Source organism: Gambusia affinis, linkage group LG21 (genome assembly GCF_019740435.1).
Source record: "Gambusia affinis linkage group LG21, SWU_Gaff_1.0, whole genome shotgun sequence".
NCBI lineage: Eukaryota > Metazoa > Chordata > Actinopteri > Cyprinodontiformes > Poeciliidae > Gambusia > Gambusia affinis.
The window spans coordinates 14,454,228-14,475,259 of record NC_057888.1 but is presented as its reverse complement, the minus strand read 5'-3'; the positions used below and the strand labels follow the sequence as shown (position 1 = coordinate 14,475,259).

Here is a 21,032-nt window from a genome sequence, read left to right as displayed (position 1 = left end):
TGAGAGTTTGAAAGTCATTTTTTTTCCCCAGACTTTGAAACAGCAAAAGGGAAATGACATTAGCAGTTCATGGACATCAAGTCATCTGGTGTCCAGGGCACAGCAGGTGGCGAAGGAGCTCATAGGCCTTACATGGAAAAAACAAAGGCCTGCTACGCACCACTTATCGGAAATGCGGTTCAATCTGATTGACGCTGCATTATTCATCATAAGAATAATTGCAGCCTAGAGTTTAAACATGGTATTTTTGCATTTAGATTTTAAACAGCGTCTGTTGAACTTTACTTTGAGGTTATTATTACAACTGTCTACCATGTACAAGTTTCCATCCCTCTAAGAAAGTTGACAAAGCAAGAAGTGTTATGAGAAAGTGTCTGTAGTACAAGGCTATGAGGTGTGGCGTAGCATGTCCATAGCTGACCTGGCTTGTTTTAGTTTAGACTCGATGTAGATTTTAAACAGCGTCTGTTGAACTTTACTTTGAGGTTATTATTACAACTGTCTACCATGTACAAGTTTCCATCCCTCTAAGAAAGTTGACAAAGCAAGAAGTGTTATGAGAAAGTGTCTGTAGTACAAGGCTATGAGGTGTGGCGTAGCATGTCCATAGCTGACCTGGCTTGTTTTTAGTTTAGACTCGAATATTATGATATATGGCTTCGTTATGAATTTCAGTAACAAACACTGGCCTTAATGCACATAGAGTTGAGAGTAAATCTGTCAGTGCCATTCACGAGTGCTGCCTGGATAAGTAGGGGGTTTAGTTTGAGGTGAACATGTGTGTTTGTGTGCATGTGTCCCAATAGGGCTTTGAGGTTGAGATCTACGTTGTGCTTGTACCTGGGTCATTAGGAGTTGAGAATGTTCATGGCCAATGTGGCGCAGTCGAGGACCACACACACACACACACACACGCATACACACTGTTTTAGAGACCATGGCACCTGTTTCTCAGATGGCTATCCAAATAAATCTTTAACTGTTCTAAAACCACTTCTACTCATTCCAAGTTTCTGTCATAATTCAGACGGAAATCGACATGCAGGATCCACATCGATTTTTTTTTACATAATTTCTTTATTTTCCTTTTTTTATTAGCATTTTAGTCTTTATACATTTTCTCCTAATCTCTTTTTAAACCAAGCCTAAATGAGTCTTAAAAAGCTTTCACAGTTTATGACCAACATGGATTTAAGGAGTGGTTACTAGTCATTTTCCCCTGTGCCTTTTTTCCTACTTTACCAGTTTATTCGTTAAATCTGCTGCTAGACATTTTCCACCAAACAAGCTTCAGTTTATACCGTACATGGGCACGTTGCATACCAGTCTTGACAACTGACCATTTTGATAAATTTTCTATTTACTGTTAATCTGATGTTAATCTAATTGTAGTCAACTGTATGGAAATAGAAGGATTTGATTCCATTAAATTAAATCTTATACAATGAATTTCCCTTCAATTACTTTGGTTTGATGAGGGTTTATGATGAACAATAGTTTGAATTCAACAGGAATCTTAAGATCTTTTAGATATATTCCTTTGCCATGTCTTTCCCACTCTTTGTTGAGTCCCTTTCATTCTGCCTCCCTCTTTCTGTCCAACTCCTGGGGAGCAGTAGGTAGGGCATCTCATTACCTATGATCCTCTTGGCAAAACCAAGGCTTGGAGTCATGGGGTATGGCTGAATTAATCTAAAGGAGTGATAGGAGGAGAGAGAAAGGAAAGGAGGCTACATTTTTAGATCAGGCTTTCTGTGTTTCACTGTATTTTTTTTTTCTCTTGGCCCTGCCTTTGAATTTAATTTTCCTCCATCTAGCTCAGATGGAGGTAGCTTTGCTTGTGCATCAGCGATATTAGGTCCACCACTGGGGCCTTGACTATTAGCAGGGGTCAAGTCTGTCTCTCTCATTTAAAAATCAAATGGCCCAATATATATGCAGCTCAAATTATTGGACTGTCATTTGGACTTGTGTGATGGGGAAATGGACAGGAGATTGACTCCCATAGATTTGCATAAAACATCATTGTGCTGGTCCGTATAATAGAAAAATGTCTGGGTCTATTTCAGACGCATGGCCCCATTTATGGCGCAGGCTCTCAGCCACACACACAAACACACATCAATGTACTGTATATGCACATGCAGAGGTGTGGTACTACATAGATTCATACAGACACTCACAAATGTGGGTATCAGGTTACTGTTTTTCCACTTGACTCCATGTACGCCTGTTCCAGACACAGGCTGTTGATAACGGCGTCCTTGTCTTGCACTCCTAGACAGACGTAGAGTTGATATTCTCTTCAAAAGGGAATCTTGTCAGACACTTCACGCGAGATGCTACTTGACTGCAAGATATAGATTTTCATCTTCTGTCATGGAGACGTACGATGGCATGAAAAGTTCAGAGCTGTAAGCCCGATCAGGCAAATTTTCACACTTTTTATTTCTTTTCCAAGCCAAAAAGGTTGTCTGTTTAATGGTTGCTCTTCATCCCTCTCTTTGAGCAAACTGATGCCGGCTAGTAGATTAGTCAAATAGTCTCCTGTTTCACCTGCGCTGCGATTACAATGGAAATCTTTCAGAGGTCAGGGGGCGGGGTGCTTGGGGTGGTGGCTAATTAAAGCATAAAAGCAGGTGTGTGTTTTGTGTGTGTGTGTATGCTGTGCCGGTGGCTTTGTGTTTGAGACAGGTTTGAATGGACGAACGTCCCCACCCTCGTCTGTCTTCTTAATAATCCTCATAGATATTAATAAGAGTTGCACCCATTCTCCTACTACCGCCTTTACCAGATGGTCGTGTGAGCTGTCGTGTGTGTGTGCGTGTGTTTGTGTGTAATGTCCAGCTTTGATCCGGCTTTTGGCTGACACTCATAAATGATGCTTAATTACCCTAGCCACCCCCCACCCCTCACCTCCTCTCTACCTCTGGACTCCCCAGTGAATTAGTTCTGCCTGCAACGTAAATGCTTTTTTTGTGTTCTTGATTATAAAAGGTGAGTTTCTGTCTTTTCGAAACGGAGAAACAGACACTGGTGGTTTTCTCGGATTAATAGCCAGATGTGATCCTTTTAATAACCGTTCCCACCCCTCACTGTGGGTCATTTGGGCTGTGTCCATGTGCAGGAGACTGTGAAGCAGATCTGGGTTGACAGGTATGGGAACGATAGCAGAAGGGGGTGGAGTGGAGACAGAGGAAGGACGAGGGTGGTGGGGGGGTGGAGGGGTTGTGAAGGCCTTGGAAGCGGGGGGAGTAGTGTGAGGGATGCAAGAACAAAGAAGCTGGCAGGAGTTTGTCTTTGCTTTTCTGTCTCTTCCCCGTCTCCTTAACCCACTCATCCTCACTATATCCTGGCCAAAATACACACTCCCCTCCTCCACATTCAAATCATACACCCCTTGCTCCAACCCATTTTGTATATACCTCCGACTCCTTTGTATCCCTTCATTTCTCTTGGGGTTTGATCATCTTGTTTTCACTAAGACAACAGACACCGTTTGTTTAAAAGAAAAGTAATAAAGAAAGAAGGTGCTTTGAGCACAAATATGATCCCTAGTGGCATGTTGTCTCCACTTTTGAAGCATTGATTTGATCAGACCAACTTCAGACAGATCACATGGCAGGGAGATCAGATGAATTCTTTAGTGGGAGTTAATTAGATTTACTTTTGAGATCACCTGACATTAAAACGTGCGCTTAATTTGTATGAAAGTTGTCATATAATCGTTCGATTCAGCTGTTTCAAACGTTGCATTAGCTCTGCAATTGTATTTAGATACCACCATCATGCTCTAGCCGCCTTATGATTCTATCAGGATATTGATATGGACAAAGTTGAACTGAAATAGTCCTCAACGCCCTTCCAAATCAATAATCAATCGATTGGAGGTAATTGTGCTACTCCCTTGGAACAATCCCAAGTCCCTCTCTTTCTGGGCTCCCCCTCACCCCCAGTCTCACACTCTCTCTGTCATTATCAGCATGTGTAGCCGTATTCGGCATTTCAGCATACCAGCTGTAATTGATTTTAACCATTAGGTGCTCAGTGAATAGATAAGTAGTGGGAGATATTCGATTATACGGTGAGAGAGAGGGAGACAGGGATGAAAAGAGAGTGGGGAAAGAGGAGGGAGAAGGATTTGGGGATGTTGTCAGAGAGCTGTGGAAAGGGGAACTGACCTGTCCTGCTGTCTATCCACCTCTACCACAGGCCCTCCATCTTTGCAGCAGCACAATACCGCTGACCTCCTGTGAGTTCAAGCAGCTTAGTTTCTGCGAGGTAATCCCTAATGCTTTGAAATAGACCTGATAGAAAGCCCACTTACTTGTTCAGGATTAATGTGGTTTGTGTGGGGGTGAGTGGGTCCCGAGTTCTCCACACATTCTGTTAAATTAACCCATTGAAATTATTATAGTCCACTCTAATTGTGGATGATAGTAAGTGCTATAAACTTGCACTACCCTAAGAAGTCGACTGGTAAATAAGGATCAGCAAACTTATGTGACACTTGGTCTGTCATGTCTAACTGTTACTGCTGGGATTTACCTGTAAGTGGTCAGCCTGCACAAAATCTCTGTTGCCCATCGCTTACAGGACACCGTTTTGAATCAGAGTGCTTATGATACACCACTCTTTCCTTTCCCATCTTTTCCTCATTTTGGAAGCGCTCTAGGTTAAGACTAGGAATAGGAGCGGAGGGGGTGGCGGGCAAAGGCAAACATTTGAGTAATCTTCAAAGGCCCCATTGGTATGTTGAGTGGACGCTGGTATGCGGACTGTGGCTGAGGCTTTTTCAGGGCAAAACAATATCTTTCCTTTCGACGGCTGGGGCCTGGGCAAACACCACCAGCCAGGCCATTCTGCCCAGTGTTGCCAGTGCTATTGGCTTAACCTCTCCAGTGACTCCTGCAGAAAACATAGAGGTCCCCGTGTTCCTAGCACAGCTCATCATTCTGGGTTTATGGGACTGATCGGAACATCCGAAGGCTGCTTTGACTGTACATTTCCGTGGGTTTATGTAAGGAGTCAGTAAATGTTCTCTTAATGTGCTCTGTAATATGCAGTTGCTTGAGTTTTGAAAGAGGTGGGCAAAATAGACAGAGATGCCTGCCTTTTGTAAAGAGAGAGATCAAGTGTGGCATATTGTAGGTCAACTGCAAGGTGTTTGATTTCCTGTGGAAATATGCAAAATAGCTCCACTGAAGAGGTGCTTTCATTGTGCTTTTCCCTACAGAGAGCCACTCTAGCATGGGCTTACATTTTTGCTTATTTAAATGTCGTATGCCCAATAAGTGACACAGAAAAAGCGTCGACCATCTAACTTCACTTGAATGTGCTGAAGTGTAATAATCACGGATGTTGAAACTTCACTGCGTGTAGATTACAAAGGGGTATTTATTGGAAGTTATTTGTAGAGTCGTTCTGTGTAAACATATGCAGTGAAAAGTCTGTAAAGTGTTAGACGGAGTGGTTGTTTATTTGAAAATCGTATGAAAAGCAGTCTGCCATTTTCTGACAATTTCAAAATGAATTCCCTTTGTCCAGTCATCACCAGCCATTTTCTCACAAGGATCCACCACAGGGATAATTTCCCCCATTTCTCTGTCATTAGCAGGCCCTGGTATTAGGCTTGTGTTTTGTTCCCTGTACCTTTTGTTTTGTGCTAAGTAAAACCATGCGACAGGGTAGGGGCTAAATGGAAAACAATACTCCCCTTCACAAGCCCAGGAATGTGCAATTAGTGATTTGAAACCAACTATGCTCGTCTAGATTCTCCCCTATCTTTCCCTCTCTCTGTCTTTCCGTGTTTTGTTCTTTCCGTCACAGATTTTCCTCTTTTGCTTCACGTCTGCCGATGTGCACTTTTATAATTTTTTTTCTTCTTCTTTGGACACTATACAGCAGCAGGGCTTTATAATGTACAGTGCGAACAACAGGCTTTGCAAAAAAAAAGAACGAAAAAGCAGTGTTTCTTCTTTTTCTTAAGTGGTAATTAAAATTGGACTTTGTTAATTAAGTGTTAAATTGAACAAAAATACCAAATTCGTAGCAAATTCGAAGCACCGCAAACTATATCTGTAATATTGTCGCCTGAAAAGGTAACCCTGTTTTTTTTTTCCCATATTTGACCTCTCCTTGGTTCTTTTCATATGAAAATAATTAGGCTTGTATGAAGCCATACAAGCCTGTGTGCTTGGAAAGTGTTGAGGAAAGAAATAGATCTCAACTAGTAGTTCAGTAATCAAGGATTTTGTGATCTCTGTCCCAATGTGAGTCAATGGAGAAGATAATTGCAGCTGTTGATAGTGTAGGAAAATGGTGAAGTCTGGTCAGTCTCACCTGCCAGTGATGGAGACAAGCGGCAGCTTTTAGACCCTAATGGGCTAAGGTCAGGATGGTTAATAAGGACTAAGTGGCTGAGCCACGCTGTCTAAATCTAATGCTAATGTAAATACTGATCCATTTTCAAGGGGTGATGAGGTGAGTTGACTTTCAAGACTCCATACACACCAGCCAATGAGGAAGAATGCAGGTGTGTCTGTTTTCAAAGATAGATTATTTCCATTTGGATGGCATATAATTAGTGTGATACATGGAGAATACAGTTCCTTATGTTCATGCCCGTAAAACTGTTTTACCTTTCCATAACTGGTCGAACTCCAACCAATAACCTTAGTATTTTTAGAGCATTTTTTGTTTTTTTTGGTTAGCTTATTTTTGAGAAAGATCATAAGAAACTAACACCTCATTATGAAGTGGAATAAACAGAACAAATGGTTTTGTTTTAGTTTTTACAAATAAAAATCTGATGTGAGGCATGATTTGCATTTGTGCAAAGCCCTAAATACATTACAGTGAAACCAGTCGTCATTAGAAGTCAACTACTGAGGAAATAGGGTCCACATGTTTCATTTTAGTTCTTTATAAATATGGCTGTTATGTGAAAGGGCACAAATGTCACAAATTTGGCCTTTATGTAAAAGTACCAATAAGAAAGCAATAAGCCACAAAAAAGACACCACAAGAAGGTGCTCTTTATAGATGAGACCAAGCATTATTTTGGCTTGAATGCAAAACACTATGTGGAGGAACATTAACACTCCTCACCACATATAAAATATTAACCCCACTGGTAGCTGCATCATGCTGGAGGGATTCTCTTTTTCAGTGGTTACAGCAACATTGGACTGAGTTGATGAGAAGATGTATAAAGATAAGTCCTAGAAGTATTTTTTTTTTTTTCAAAGATGGGCAAAAATAAAAAAATGTACCTCAAATATTTCATCTTTTATTGTTTTTATTTGAAAATCTTCCACTTTGCAAATATTTATTACTAAATGTTGGTCAAAAAAATTCTGTTAAACTTAAAAAGCGAGACAAAATGTGCAAAGGATTGTGGGGAATAAATCTTTGTGGAAATACTAGGTTTAGATCTAAATACCATAAGCAAAGAAGACACATTATGCTGTAAATTTACTGTTATTAATATGCTGTTACATTTTCTATGCTCTGCTATGGGTTGACTTTATGGGATATTGTGTTTGCCTTGGCTAAAGACAGTGTAAGAAGACAGAGACATAGTAATTCAACCAGAAGAGAGGCTAGAGGTCAGAGAACTATGACCTTTACCCTGGATGTCTAGGCAAAGATACTGTACATTAGGGCTACAAGTGTGTGTGAATGACGTCGTGTGCATGGATGTGTAAGAGACAATGAAATGGAAGTGGCCTGCATGTTTCTATAATTTCAACAAAAGTTCCTATGACTGTTACCGTTCTTTGCTGACAAGTAGCAAAGTAAACTAGAGAAAGCTTTGGAAAATTAGATAACATTTAGACGAAATTTTCAGCAAAACCTATTAGAAATTATATTATGATAAGTCATTAATTTATTTGGCCAAAATAAACCAACTACTTCGCTTTGGGTGACCGAAGCCACGTTCACCATCACGCCATGTCTCGCAGACAAGCTTCAAAACCGAAATCACATGGTGGTTGCTCGCAGGCAGAGCTGACGAAAACAGGAGAGGCAATTTAGCAATACAAAATATTATTCTCTAAATTTCTGAAAAAAGCCAGATAGTGAAAAGTTCAGCAAAACGCTAAAGGTTGGGATTTTAAAACAGTCTTGTGTCACATCTATGTTTAGAACACACATTATAGCTTATAAAAGCAAAAAAAAAAGAGGGGTAAACTTTGAAAATGTGTATACAAATTCAGCAGTTTATGTGCTTTGTTGTTTTTGTGCCTGCGCAGTGCCAAAACAATGTCAACATACTTCTGTTACCAGAGTAAAGCAAGGTGGCACATACCTGGGCCTTCAGTGTATCCTTTCAGCGGTGAAGTCTGCCAGCGGTTCCATTGGCAATGATCTTGTGTTACATCTATGTCTTGGGGGCTGAGTGGCGGTTAGCAGTAACATGTGTTAGGGAGATGGTAGCACTGATGGAATTCTACTCTTGGCAGTCTTCCAGGCAGTGCTGGTATGTGTTTAAAATACTTTCAAGGAACAATGCATGCTTTTGTAGTTTACTGGTCCAAGTGGGGCTGTTTTTGTCTCCAATGGCCCCCGGGGGCTCAAGGGGGTAGCACCGGAAGCTGGTAGCGTTTCCAAAAGAAGGTATACTCAACAACAAGCTCCAGGGTTCTGCTAAAAAAAACACTGTTAAAAGTCTGTAAAGACGTTTTTTTTTATTTCCACACTGTTCATATGTACGCTTTCAGCAAACTCGAGACGACGGCAAGATCACTGATTCTTTACGCATAAAACGTGTATGCACATGCTACGACACTCAGACTGGTTATTAAGACACAGCTGCTGTTGAAGAGCATTCTTACTTTCAGTATGTATTCATTAGCTGCCTGGTTCTACACTTAATGACAGGAGAGACTCATGTTTGTACTGAATGCGCTAATTTGTCATTTGGTTTATGGAGGAAAATGCAACCCCACTGCTCTGCGCTGCTTTCAAAATATTTTTATGATGGCGGCGAACAAATCACAAGCACACAAAAAGACAAAAAAATAAAAGTGTATTGAAATTATAGACCAATGCCGAAATACACTTATGAGGTAAAATGAAGAGTGGAAATTACCCATGCATAAAAACCAAACACACAGAGCCAGAAGAATGGATGGATTGAAACCTTATCCACACACACAAACTCGTGTTTCTGTGTGCACGGAGAGATAAAAGAAGTTGTGAAAAGATGTCTTTTGGCTTGGCTTATTAAGAATTCAGTTAATGAGGCAGCTTTGTCACCCCAGATAGAACAAATGGATATCAGACAGCGGCACTGAGACTCTCCCCACAAATCCTCGTGAGTGAGTGAGCGAGCGAGTGGAGGGGAGGTGCGTGCACGCAATTTGTATATGTGTGTGTGTGAGGAAAGGTGTTTTGTAAACATTTCATTCTGCATAATGAATGCGGTCCTCTGTCATCCACACATAAACAGACACACAGCAGCAGCAGAGGTAAAAAAGGAAAAAAAAAAACTACACAGGGGAGCCTCCTTTACCTGTCATATTGGCTCCCCTCCCCTCGCCTCACATACGCTGCAGTGAGTGGAGTGGTGTGTTGGGGTGTGTGTGTGTGCGTGTTTGATTGAGTGTTGACAATATTGTGCTTCTGACAGGCGAACAGGAACTCATGAGAGTTGTAATTTGTATTTCATTTATACGATGGGTGTGCATCCTCCTCCTCTGTCATCTGTAGCCATCTGTGCCAAGTGTAGGTCCACCCGGGGAATGCTGTTTAGCTGATCTTCATTGGCCCACGGGGAGTGTTAGCTTATTTGGTTGTTTGCCAAACACTAATCCACAACAATTAACCACCAGCCACTTTGGAAAGGTGCCATATTGACATCGATGGCCCTTTTTTTTTTTTTTTTTTTTTGAGCCATTCTACCACATGACACACAAAGACACTCCATACAAATGTTCATGCAGCGCATTTCCAAACAGACAGTTCTTCCACGATATAAATTACATACACATTGCAAGCAGACGCATGAAGACGCAAATCCAGGAGCAGGAACAGTGTGTTTGTGTGTTTGAATATGCATTACACAGCCCACGCCTGGCAGGAGTCAAAGTGCTCCTTTAAAAGTTCATAAATCATGGATGGTTCTGGCCTGTGATCACCAGGCCGCCTGCGTTTCTGGCCCACAGAGTTCCACGGAGCGACAGACAGCCTCTAGTTTTGGTCTTAGACAAACCCTCTGGAATGTGCTGATGGGGAGAGAATTAATATTTAGCCTAAACCTATCCGGCAGCCTGGTTCAACACCAAGTATATCATTCGGCTGCTCCCAGCTGACGCCCCACATCCTAAAAACCTTACAACATAAGTTGAGGGATGTGTGGTTTTTTTTAGACCGCAACTGATGGATATGAAACTGTTAATTTTGACACTGTGAAAATTCTCTCTGTGGCCATGCCTAAGGGGTAACTGTAAATAATAAGCAAGTCTTTCAATAAGAATCTTATTAGAGGCATCTGCATGGGACATGACTGCATTTAAAAACAGTTTTACAGCACTAAGCCCGGCCTCTTGTCTCTATAGTATATAGAGTATATATTGGTTTTAATTTTTTATCCACCAGTGTTTTAAATCTAAGGTGTACAAATGTACACTCTTAAATGAAAGTATGATTAAGTGGTGAGACATTTAAAAAATGCACAGTTACTTAAGAAAAATATTGTAGTTTCCCAGTTTTATTCTATTTTTATTTTATTTTGCTTTGCCAATTCTGATTGGTGAAGAAATGCCACGCATATCATATTATTGATATTTTTAAACAAAGAGAAAATGACTTGTGGAATGGACGTTACACAGTATTCAGCATCTTACTTTATCAAATAGTTCACTTAATGCAGCTAGCGATACTAAAACATCAATTAGAGATCATTACTCTAAAATTTTCCAAGACTTTCCTAATCTTACATAATGGACACAATTTAAATTTTGCTGAACTCTGTTTACCCATTGTGTTATCTGCTGAAAATCTTGCTCTCTCATAGACGGAGTGAAAGAAAGTTCAGTCTCCTTTTAGATAGCTTCTAAACCTTATTCTTCTTCCTCTGACCTGGCAGCTTATACATACAGTGTCAGCAATGTTGAGTTTTTCCTGTGTCACTTTTCTCGTGACATAATAAAAAGATTAAAGATGAAGATTTAATGGTTCACTTTTTATAAAACACATGGAAAGAGTGTCCATCGAGAAAACAATAGTGGCATTTTTATGCATTGTGTTGCAGAAAGTATTACTTTTTATAGTCTATATTCTTGTCAGAATCCGTTGCCGTGCTATTTGGAATAGTTGATGAAGTTTTGATTTCAACAAAAGGACAAAAAAATACAACATTCTTTCCTTTGCCAGTGATAAATACTTGTTTGCTAACGTAACACACGTGTGTGGTTTCTACAGAAAGGCTCAGCAGTTTGGTTGTCCTGTAAAAGAGGGAGGAGATGAAAGAAAAAAAAAAAAAGCAAAGAAAGAGAGGAAAAGCAAAGGAGGACTCTTTTCACAGAGAAACAAAGATAGCTGTAATTAATGGCCCTGAGCTCTGGACTAGGGGAGCTTTTTTCTGACAACTCCGACTTAATTAAAACTTAAGACTTCTGAAAGGGCCCTCTGACTGCGAGGGGACGTCCCACCGTCTCGTGAGAAAAAAACCTTGCTAGATTCCCTACAAAAGGAAAGAAAGAGGGAGAGACAGAGAGAAAAGATGTGTTAGCGGCTGTAGCTATGTTGCAAATCCCTGTTTGTCAAAGGGAAAAATGGGAAGAGGGGGGTGTTGAACTCCCACACCTGCGCCTCACTCCTCCCTCCACACATGAACATCCAAAAACACACACACACACACATACGCGCACACCCTCCTCCTTCACGTGCATCTTTTTAGAGTCTCTCCTTGCTCTAAATGAAATGATGCAAGGATATGAAAATATTACCTGTCTAAGTTTTAATTGCACCATGAAAGAAACATCTTCCTATAGAAGGATATGAGAGCCGGTTACCACACATTCACAGTCTCACGCACACACACGCATGCACACACCTATACCCCTGTACGTATTAATTAATGTATGAAGCTCTGCACCTGTTTCTCACAAAGCAGTGTGAATAAATCTTAACAAAGTAGAACCAACCTTCATGAGCCACCTCTGTGTATCTGTCTCCATGCTTTGCTCTCTTCTGCTCCCTGCGTCCCCGCTCTCCGTCCCCCCAGTCCCTTCTCTCAGCAGAGGATCAGATAATAAAAGCTTGGCCTGCTCTTTTGTTTTTGTGCATTGTTCATTAGCCCGGCAGCAACAACAGAAGCACACTTGATATGCTTGGCTTGACTGGGTGTATGGGAGCAGGGCAAGGTGGGATGGGTGGTGGTGGGTGAGGTGGAGGGGGGTTGGCGTGCATGTGGGTTCATGCACCTACACAACACCGAGGGCGGGACAAGAGGTAGGGGGTAGCTTTGCATGGCTGCAATGCCATTAAAGAGGCAACTGGAAAATTAAGGGCTTGCAACTGACAGCACACGTTGAATGAGAAACCCCCACAGCTGCCGACAATGAGGAGAGCTGGACAAAGTGCATGTGGCAAAGACAAAACAGAAACCCGGACTTTGGGAAAAAAAAATAAAAAAAAAACCTTTAAACTCTTTCAATCACAGGAAATGTGTGCGGTTCGTTTTAAACGTCTGTGCAAGGGGTCGCTTTTGCAGGTTAAGCATATTAACCGGGCCTCTGTGTTTTTTGTGCGACTTGCTAATACCCGTTCTTCTCTGTTCCGCAGCACTTGCAGAAGCAGGACAGCGCCTACAGTCAAGAGTCATGTGTCTACCTCTGCACTCTGTGTGACTACTCCACCAAGGCCCGCCTCAACCTGGTGCAGCACGCCCGCTCTGCTCGCCACCAGCAGAACGAAGGCCTGAGGAAACTCCAGCTGCACCAGCAAGGCCTGGGAGGGGATGACGATGGACTGAGCCTGCATGAAATGTTTCAAGTCAAGGAGTGCCCTGTCAGCCCAGGTCTGTTCTTCATGCAGTAAACCTGCTTTCTTACGTTTTAACTGTTCCAACTTGGATTTATTAGGTTTTCTCAATGGCAGCTTATCTTTTACATACTTTCTTTCTTTTTTTTTTGTGCGTGTTATTTCTTTTGGTTCTATACACAGTTTCGACAGGAATTTTTTCTTTATTTGCTCATATCGCCCATCTTTTTCTTCTAAAGATGCAGTAATCAGAGTTTTGTGGGTTGTTTCCAATCTGTGGTCTCTGTAAAGGTTTTATCTGACAAGACAGATTTTGGCTGGTTCCTATTTTTGTTTGAGACAAATAATGTAATATAAGATTCACTGTGTTTTTTTTTTTACCATTCATGCCTAAGTAATCATTGACATCATAGTTTTTCTGAGACAGTCGCTGTAACTTATTGTTTTACCCTTATATCTCTTCATTATATTTAAAGATAAACACACTATGAATTTCAAATTGGGAAACTTTGGGATTTTCCAATTTCAGCATGTTCAGTGACAGATAGTGGTCGGAAATCCAAAAGGATAAAACAGAGGAAATGAGCTCTTCAACCTTCAGCTTTCCTCTTACCTGCTTTAAATGTCTCCATCTTTCTATCTCTGTCTCTCTCTCTCTGTACAAGCATAATTGCTTTATTTTCTATTTATGTATTTATTTATTTTTTATCTAGATCACCATCCTTCGGCTTCCCTTGCTTTAGTCGAAAAGAAGTCACTGAAACAGAAAATTTACAAATTCAACCCTGCTTCTCTTAGTCACAACTTCAACACTCTAGAGTTGTCAGCGAGACCTGGCTGTGATTTTGTTGACTGATTGGGTAAAGACTCCATCATCCACCCCTCAGTCAGGGACGATAAAGATTGAAATCAGCTGAATCTGATCAGATGTCAGTCAGAGGTCTCAGTACATCTTTGTTTTTCTTTATTAATTGTTACATGCTCCTGCCTTTATTCCCTCTTTTCTTGGGCCTTCGCATCCAGATCACGTCTCTTAATGTAGACCCGTCCGTTTCTCCCTAATCTCCCCAAAATGAGCATGCTGTTCCCATTAGGCTGCCGCACTTATATTTGAAACACACAAGCACACACCGTCCCATGCGTAGGGACATCCCAGGCCGGCAAGCAGTCAGCTTATGAAATTTCACCTTGGGAGGATCTCACAGTGGAAAGCCCGTACACACACATACGCATACACACGCATGCATTGCTGACACACACTCTCATGTATGCTATGGCTACACAGTCTCTCCCTGGAGTGAGCTTTCATTTCCTTTCTCATGACCAAAGCAATTTGGCTTTCATTTAAGAGTCTCCGTCCTGCCAGCAGCTAATAAGTGTAACAGAACTGTAAAACATTCAGAGAGACAAAAAAGGAAAAAAAAAAAAAAAGATTAATCGTTCTTTTTTTTTGTGTGAGTGGGGGTTGGATGGTTGGTAAGGGGTTGCAGGGTGTAAGAGGAGGGGGCTGTGCTTTAATTTAAACCAGAAGACTGAGAGTCGGGGTCCATTATTTAGTCATCCCTATGTTAATGCTGCTGGGAGAAAATGAGTGCTTAACTTGCTTTTGCTTTGCTTGACCTGAAGGAGTGAGTAGAGTGAGGCGGAGTGTTGGTGCAGGGGGCTGAGGGGGTCCCACGTTTTCAGAAGAAGCTATGGTGAGAAACAGGGTGCAGCAGCAAAACATGCTTAGATAAATCATTACCTTACATTTTAAGCTTGCACCCCAAAGTATCCTGTTTATACTGTGTCTTTACTCTCTCCTTTTTTGTCCTGCTTGTTGAGTCTCCCTCTGACTCCTGCTCATATCCAATTTTTTTCAGACCAAACAGAAGCTTTAAGCCAATTTTAACATCACTGGTTAATTACACATGGATCAAAGCAGCGGGTGAGAAACAAAGCAAAACATGCTTTGCCTTCTACCTTACATTTTAACTTGGCCCCACCATCCCTCCCTCGTTCTCCCTCTCTCCTTTTTTGTCCTGCTTGTTGAGTCTCCCTCTGACTCCTGAAGACAAACTGAACAGATTTTAACATGATTGTTTCAGTTGCATTATTGTATTGGCATAAATACTCAGTTCTGGTTATTGATCAGTTAGTAACAATAACAGGAAAAATCTAAAAGCAAAGTCTGACTAGAAAAAAAAAAGGAAAAAAAAGCAAGATTAGATTTCCAGACAATTTTAGGCTAAAATTCAAACTGTCCTTTTTTGTTTATTTTGTTGAGAGACTAATTCAGTTGAGTTTCGACTTGCCTATATATTTTTGTTTTATTGCTTATGAAAATCTAAAAGGGATTTACTGCCAAAAACTACTTTGGAACGATTACATGTTTCTCAAATCTCAAATTGTTCTTTACAAAAATCTGTGCTTAATATAGAATGATCAAGTTTAGGCTTGCTCAGTCTCAGTGGCTCAAATTTTGACCAATTATCAAACCATCAAGCTTTGAAGCAGATGCTAACTTTAGCATCAAAAGTGTTGCAATAACAATAGCCAGATACTGTATTTTCACATTCTCCCTACAAAGTACTGCACTCATTTATTCTGTCAATGTTTCTTTTCTCCACGGTAAGCCAGGACGCTGCCACGTATGATTTAAAAGTGGTGAAGGATCCTGGAGTGCTTTTGAAACGGTTTGTGGTCCAGTCAGACGCTGTCTTTATTAGCCGATTCTGACTACAGAACAGTGCCACTCAAGAACTACAGTATTTCCTTTTTAGCATCAAAATAAGAGTCGTAAACAAGGATACAACACCATGTTGGGGTTCACTCTCTCATGCTTACACCCAGATCCCACACCAGAGCAAGTTGCATGTGAAAAGCGTTTAACCAGACAGGACTTGATCAATATCGTTAGAACTAGCAGCATGAGGTCTCATTACTCTCAGACGGAGAGTTGATTGTAACATATCTTGCCTTATAAATTTAGTCTGGTGGGTTTTTTTTTTTTTCTACAACAATGTACAGATTTTCCTGTGAGAAAATATACGTACAGTTTACTGCTGTATGTATCCATAATGATAGATGATGTAACTGTTTTAAAGGTGGCAAAACTTTCTATAGTCGGCAACATTTTTAACCAGTCTTGGGTTTGAGGGTGATGCGTGTTTTTGTGCATGTGTGAATGTGGGCTGTTAGTTTTCTGGGGCTGCAACTCCTGACTCGAGCATTTTCTGTTCATTAGAGGCCGGTATGAAAAAGATTAATTTAAGTGCTGACCGGTATCTTTCTCTTAAAGCCTGGGACTTGGAACCCAGCCAGATAATTATAGGCTCATTTGGGAATAAGAGTTCTAATGCTCTGGACTTTATGTACATGTGAATGGCTTTCATTAAACAATTTGGATGCAGATTTTATGGCCCAATTAGGGATACGGCAATGCGGAGACACTGTAAGGCTAAAAAGTGTTTTCAACAAAGACAGGAGCAATACTAGTGGTGCATTGTTTGATTATGTTTGTGAGTGCTGTTTTATTTTATTTCTTTGGAATTTTAGTATTATTTACCCATTTACGTCTAATTTTTGGAAATGCATCTCAAGATAAACACAGTTATGTGAATGAACAGTGCGGGGAGTGAATAGTCACGGTGCATACGCCAAAAAGTTTTCATGGTGATCTTTCATCTCGATCCCTTTCATACAAAAAGCCCCACTGTGTGCACATTTCTGAGCTAAACTGTCTCTTTGTGTACAATTATAAGCGATGAAGTAAATTGAGTTTATAAAAAATGCCAGTTTGCATCAGAAGAGCAAGCATAAATGAATTCCCTCTCAACATGGAGGACGCGGATGCCATTTTTCTTTGAGGGTCGTCCAAAAGTGATTAGAAGAATTAGATTTTTTTTCTCTCTCTTTCTCCCTCTCTGTTCTGCAATGAACCCTGAGTGGAGCTGTTTAGTGTAATTCAAGGAACAACAAAAAATAAATAAATAAAAAACAGAAAAGAAAGGAAAGAAAACTATGATAAATGGCAAGTCATGGGTATTCCATCATCAGTTTCATAATTTCAACAATTTGTTTAGGTGGATTTTTGGAGACATTGAGACTCTCTGAAGTTCGGTTGTTACAGTGATTTTTCTGTTGTCGGCTCCCTTTCAACCATTTCACCATTTGTTTAGCCACAAAGCACATCGCTACGAGGTGCAGTTGGCGTGTGCATGTGTGAGTGTGTAACCTCGACCATTAGCCCTGCTCTCCATCATGTGTAAAGCTCCGCATAAGTCAGACCGAGCAGAAACATGGGGCCTTTTCTGCATACTTTCTGTCATTTTCCCCCCTTCTGTGTTCCCTCTCTCCCTCTCACCAAAAAAAAAAAAAGAAAAAAAGAAAAGGAAAACGAGATGGGATCTTATGGAGGTAATTATTTCAGAGAGCCCAGCCTGTCATCCATACTCCACCAACCCACCATCCACACATCTCCATCCTGCTGTACCACCCCACCCACCCATCCACCCACCACCCGACATGCATTAAAGAGGGAGGGAGAGGACCCTCTTTGTCTGATTTCCCCCCTTTAAACAAAAGACCTCTTCTGACTTAGAGAGACCAACAACACTTTTATCATGTGCACGACCCTGTGTGTATGCAAGTGTGTGCATGTGTTACAGTGTTTCTGTGTTCCAGATCCCTTTGTTTTTCTCTGAGTGATAAGGCTCTGGGACATTTTTTTGTTTTTTCTTTGGTCCTTGTCAAATTAGTGTAGCCGCGCCAACCATTTACATAGCAGCTGTAGGCTAAAAAACAGAGCCTAATGCACTCCTCTTATCCCTGCGCTTGTGTGAGGATATAGGCGTGTTTGTGTTCATCCAGAAGGAAGGGATGGAACATGGGCACAGCAAAAGTGGACTCCAACACACTCCACCCAAGCTGTATTTCAAGCTGTGTCCAAATCGCTGCAAACACATAAAACGATCATCTGATTCTCGTTGTTGGAACAAGCTCTGCTGTTTCCACAAGGAGCATTTTAAGAGTCATGACTCCAAAAACCTTTGAGGTATTAGGTTTTCTCTCCCGCCTTACTTTCACTACTTAATTTCATCCTTTTTCTCCCTCTGGGTGGTGGAGGTGGTTTTTGTCATTCCAGTGGTTTTTGTCTTCTTTTTTTTTTTTTTTCCGTTTTGGGCAAGGTCTCTCCTCAGACAGAAGTCTATTTCCAGGGTTTGTCTCAGTAATTTGTGGCCATTACATAAACATTCACAAATGCCCACTAGAGTGACAGAAATCATAGGACATACACCCAGAGCTAAATAATTACCAGCGTTAGTACAGGGGTGGCCATTTTGTCTCATAAGTTTACTAAGAGAGGATTAGACTATCTTCTAAATACCAACATTTTTACTTTGACAAGTATATTAAAATGACAGTTCTGGAGTTTTAGCATTCTGTTAAAAGCTTTAAAGCAATAATAAGTCGAAGTCCACTGACTTTCACTGTGGTGAAAGCAGTAGTAAAGGTTACATAGCATTTCTGTTAGCAAATGTATGAATTAGTTAGTAGTATGTGGAAGGCTTGATATATGTGTCTTGCTGTACTCTGCCGCATTTCTTTTTTCTTCCAAAAAAAAAAGCAAAAGAAAAGCCAGTGACTGTTTCCAAATGTATATCTAGATCCGCATTACATCTTGATCTGTATCTTATGTCCCGCAGCAAACTGTCTTGGGATTTTGACTTGGTAGAAATATGAAGGCTGAAGTGAAAATAGACCCCAAGAATAAGCTCCACCTATTTCCGTGTAAATCCATTCTAATCTCAAAGACATCATGCAAATGCAATTTCATGAAAATTTAAACGGTTGTCATGTTTTCATTGGACAGTTTTTTTTGCATAGAGTGAAAATTGTTTGCACAAAGCATTGCGAACAATGCTATGTGTGAACAATTAAACCACTATATTATTAATGTTATTTTTTTTTGTGTATTTTACTTTATATCTGACAGTTATTCTAACAAGAAGCACTTTAAATGTCTTGTGTTTTGTAGCTTAAGTTTCCAGCAGGTATATTAGCTGTGGCGCACTGCCTGCTACTTTCATTTCCTGTTAAATAATCATAGATTTTTCTGTATTCGCATACAACAAAACTTCCATCGGCTAAAGACATTTAAGGCCTAATTTATACTGGCTTGCAGTCTATGAGTCTTCTGTGACATCAATGGGGAAATCTGTTCTCCACTTTCTGGGGCTCTTTAGGAGCCTCTGTGGATGTTCGTGTACAGCGCAAGTATTTGAGACCAGGTTGCATGCGCACAACAACAGGGACAATAATAATGTCAGTCAGTGGGTGGCTCCAAACACACAGCAAATATGGAAAATTAACATCAGATCAAGAGCAGAAGAAGAAAAACATCAACCAAAGTTGTTTTAAAGAAATACAATGAGAAGAGATCTGTTGTTTTCGCAGTGTGAATGATTTATCTTTCAGGGACTGCGATGAATTACTTTCCTTCTTCTTTGCCGATTTATTTTTATTTCCTTTTATTTTATTTTTCTGAGCATGGGTTACATTAACTAGCCCATTATTGGTCCCAGTTACTTTCCAGTAACAACTGATCTAGATGTATATTAAAAAAAAAAGTGATATTCATTGAAGATAAGTCATTCACTAAAACTTTTGTGAAAACTATGGCCTTTGTGCATTAATTTTTATGACATTGTATGCTCATTGTAATGAACTTTATAGAATTTATCAAAAATGTATTTTTTTCCCCGTATTTATATGCTTAAGAGGAGGAAAAATCAGTAGTATATATATATATATATATATATATATATATATATATATATATATATATATATATATATATATATATATATATATATATATATATATTTAGATCATTAAAAGCTTTTCAGTTGTGAATAAAAACCTTTTAACATATTGGCAGTCAAGCCTGCAGAGACGACTTTTAACTTCACTGTTCTTTTAAGGTACACAAATATTGTGCCTGTTTATCAGCTTTGATTCAAATGAATTAATTACGTAAAGCCTTTCTGTCTGATCTACTGAGTTTACGGACTGTAAGTCCACACCTTTCTGTCAGATTCCTTCCTCTCATCGTCAAAATGTTGGAATGTTATTTTTGCATGCCCAAAAGGAGCCTAAAAAAAAGTAGACCCTGATGAGACTGAGGGATTTCACTCCAGAAGTTCCTTTTTTCAATCACTGTGCAATTAGTTGGAGACAATGTGCTGCATTTTAAATCATTTGTCAAATCAGAATGAGACACATTCATATATGTATATTATTATATTTTCGTCAAGTAGCAATTTAGCCCATATTTCCCAAAACCATATTCTCTTGCAGTGGGAGTAAAAGATGTGGTCACTTTTTGAATAATTCCATCCAAGCAAATTATAATTACTTTGTGGTTTGTGTGTGCACATAGAAGAAAAAGGGCAGCGGCCTGACTTGTGCTTTAGGGGGAAAAAAAAAAAAGAGCTTCATTCACCATAAACTATTTTTGAAATGGTGTGTCGGGGCGGTACGGGCTCAGGCCGATTGTTTTTCTTTTGGAGCTGAGCAGCTCTTTGGTGAAGGGGTATTACCCGAGCTAAATTGTTCCCTCATGTTTTCCGCCAAGGTTCTGTGCCCACCACACTGACAGTTATAATTTGCAGAAATTGCACTGATTATCTGAATTAGCATACCTGACCAATGCCACATTAGCCTTATTTACAATACAAAGCCATGGAACTCTGAGGACGCATACTAAATATGACTTAACCCTTTGAAGAGGGGACTGGCGTCACGGGGCCATGATGTCTTTTATATTGGTGATATCACAAAGAGCTCAAGGCCCCGCTCCATATGGAACTGAAAGCCACCGAAGGCTCCTGGAGCAGGAAGCGGTCTATGTAAAGAACCACATTAAAATCACAGGGTCATTGCACCTTTATCCTTATCCGCAGGTTCTTTTTGACCTTTCGCTTTCCATATATATATTTTTTTTACCTTTTAGCTGTTGTTTCCATCCTTCTTTCCTTTTTTGACTGCACACCACC

General features: G+C 40.3%; 1 protein-coding gene across 4 annotated transcripts in view; it reads left to right on the top strand.

Annotated features, from left to right (window-relative positions):
* Positions 1 to 21,032, top strand: part of zfhx4 (zinc finger homeobox 4) — a 93,678-nt gene that overhangs the window by 39,493 nt on the left and 33,153 nt on the right. For all 4 annotated transcript variants that reach the window (XM_044105500.1, XM_044105502.1, XM_044105499.1 and 1 more), the window contains exon 6: positions 12,796 to 13,030. In XM_044105500.1, the coding sequence (XP_043961435.1) occupies positions 12,796 to 13,030 (235 nt within the window). The remainder of the gene's footprint in view (positions 1 to 12,795; positions 13,031 to 21,032) is intronic.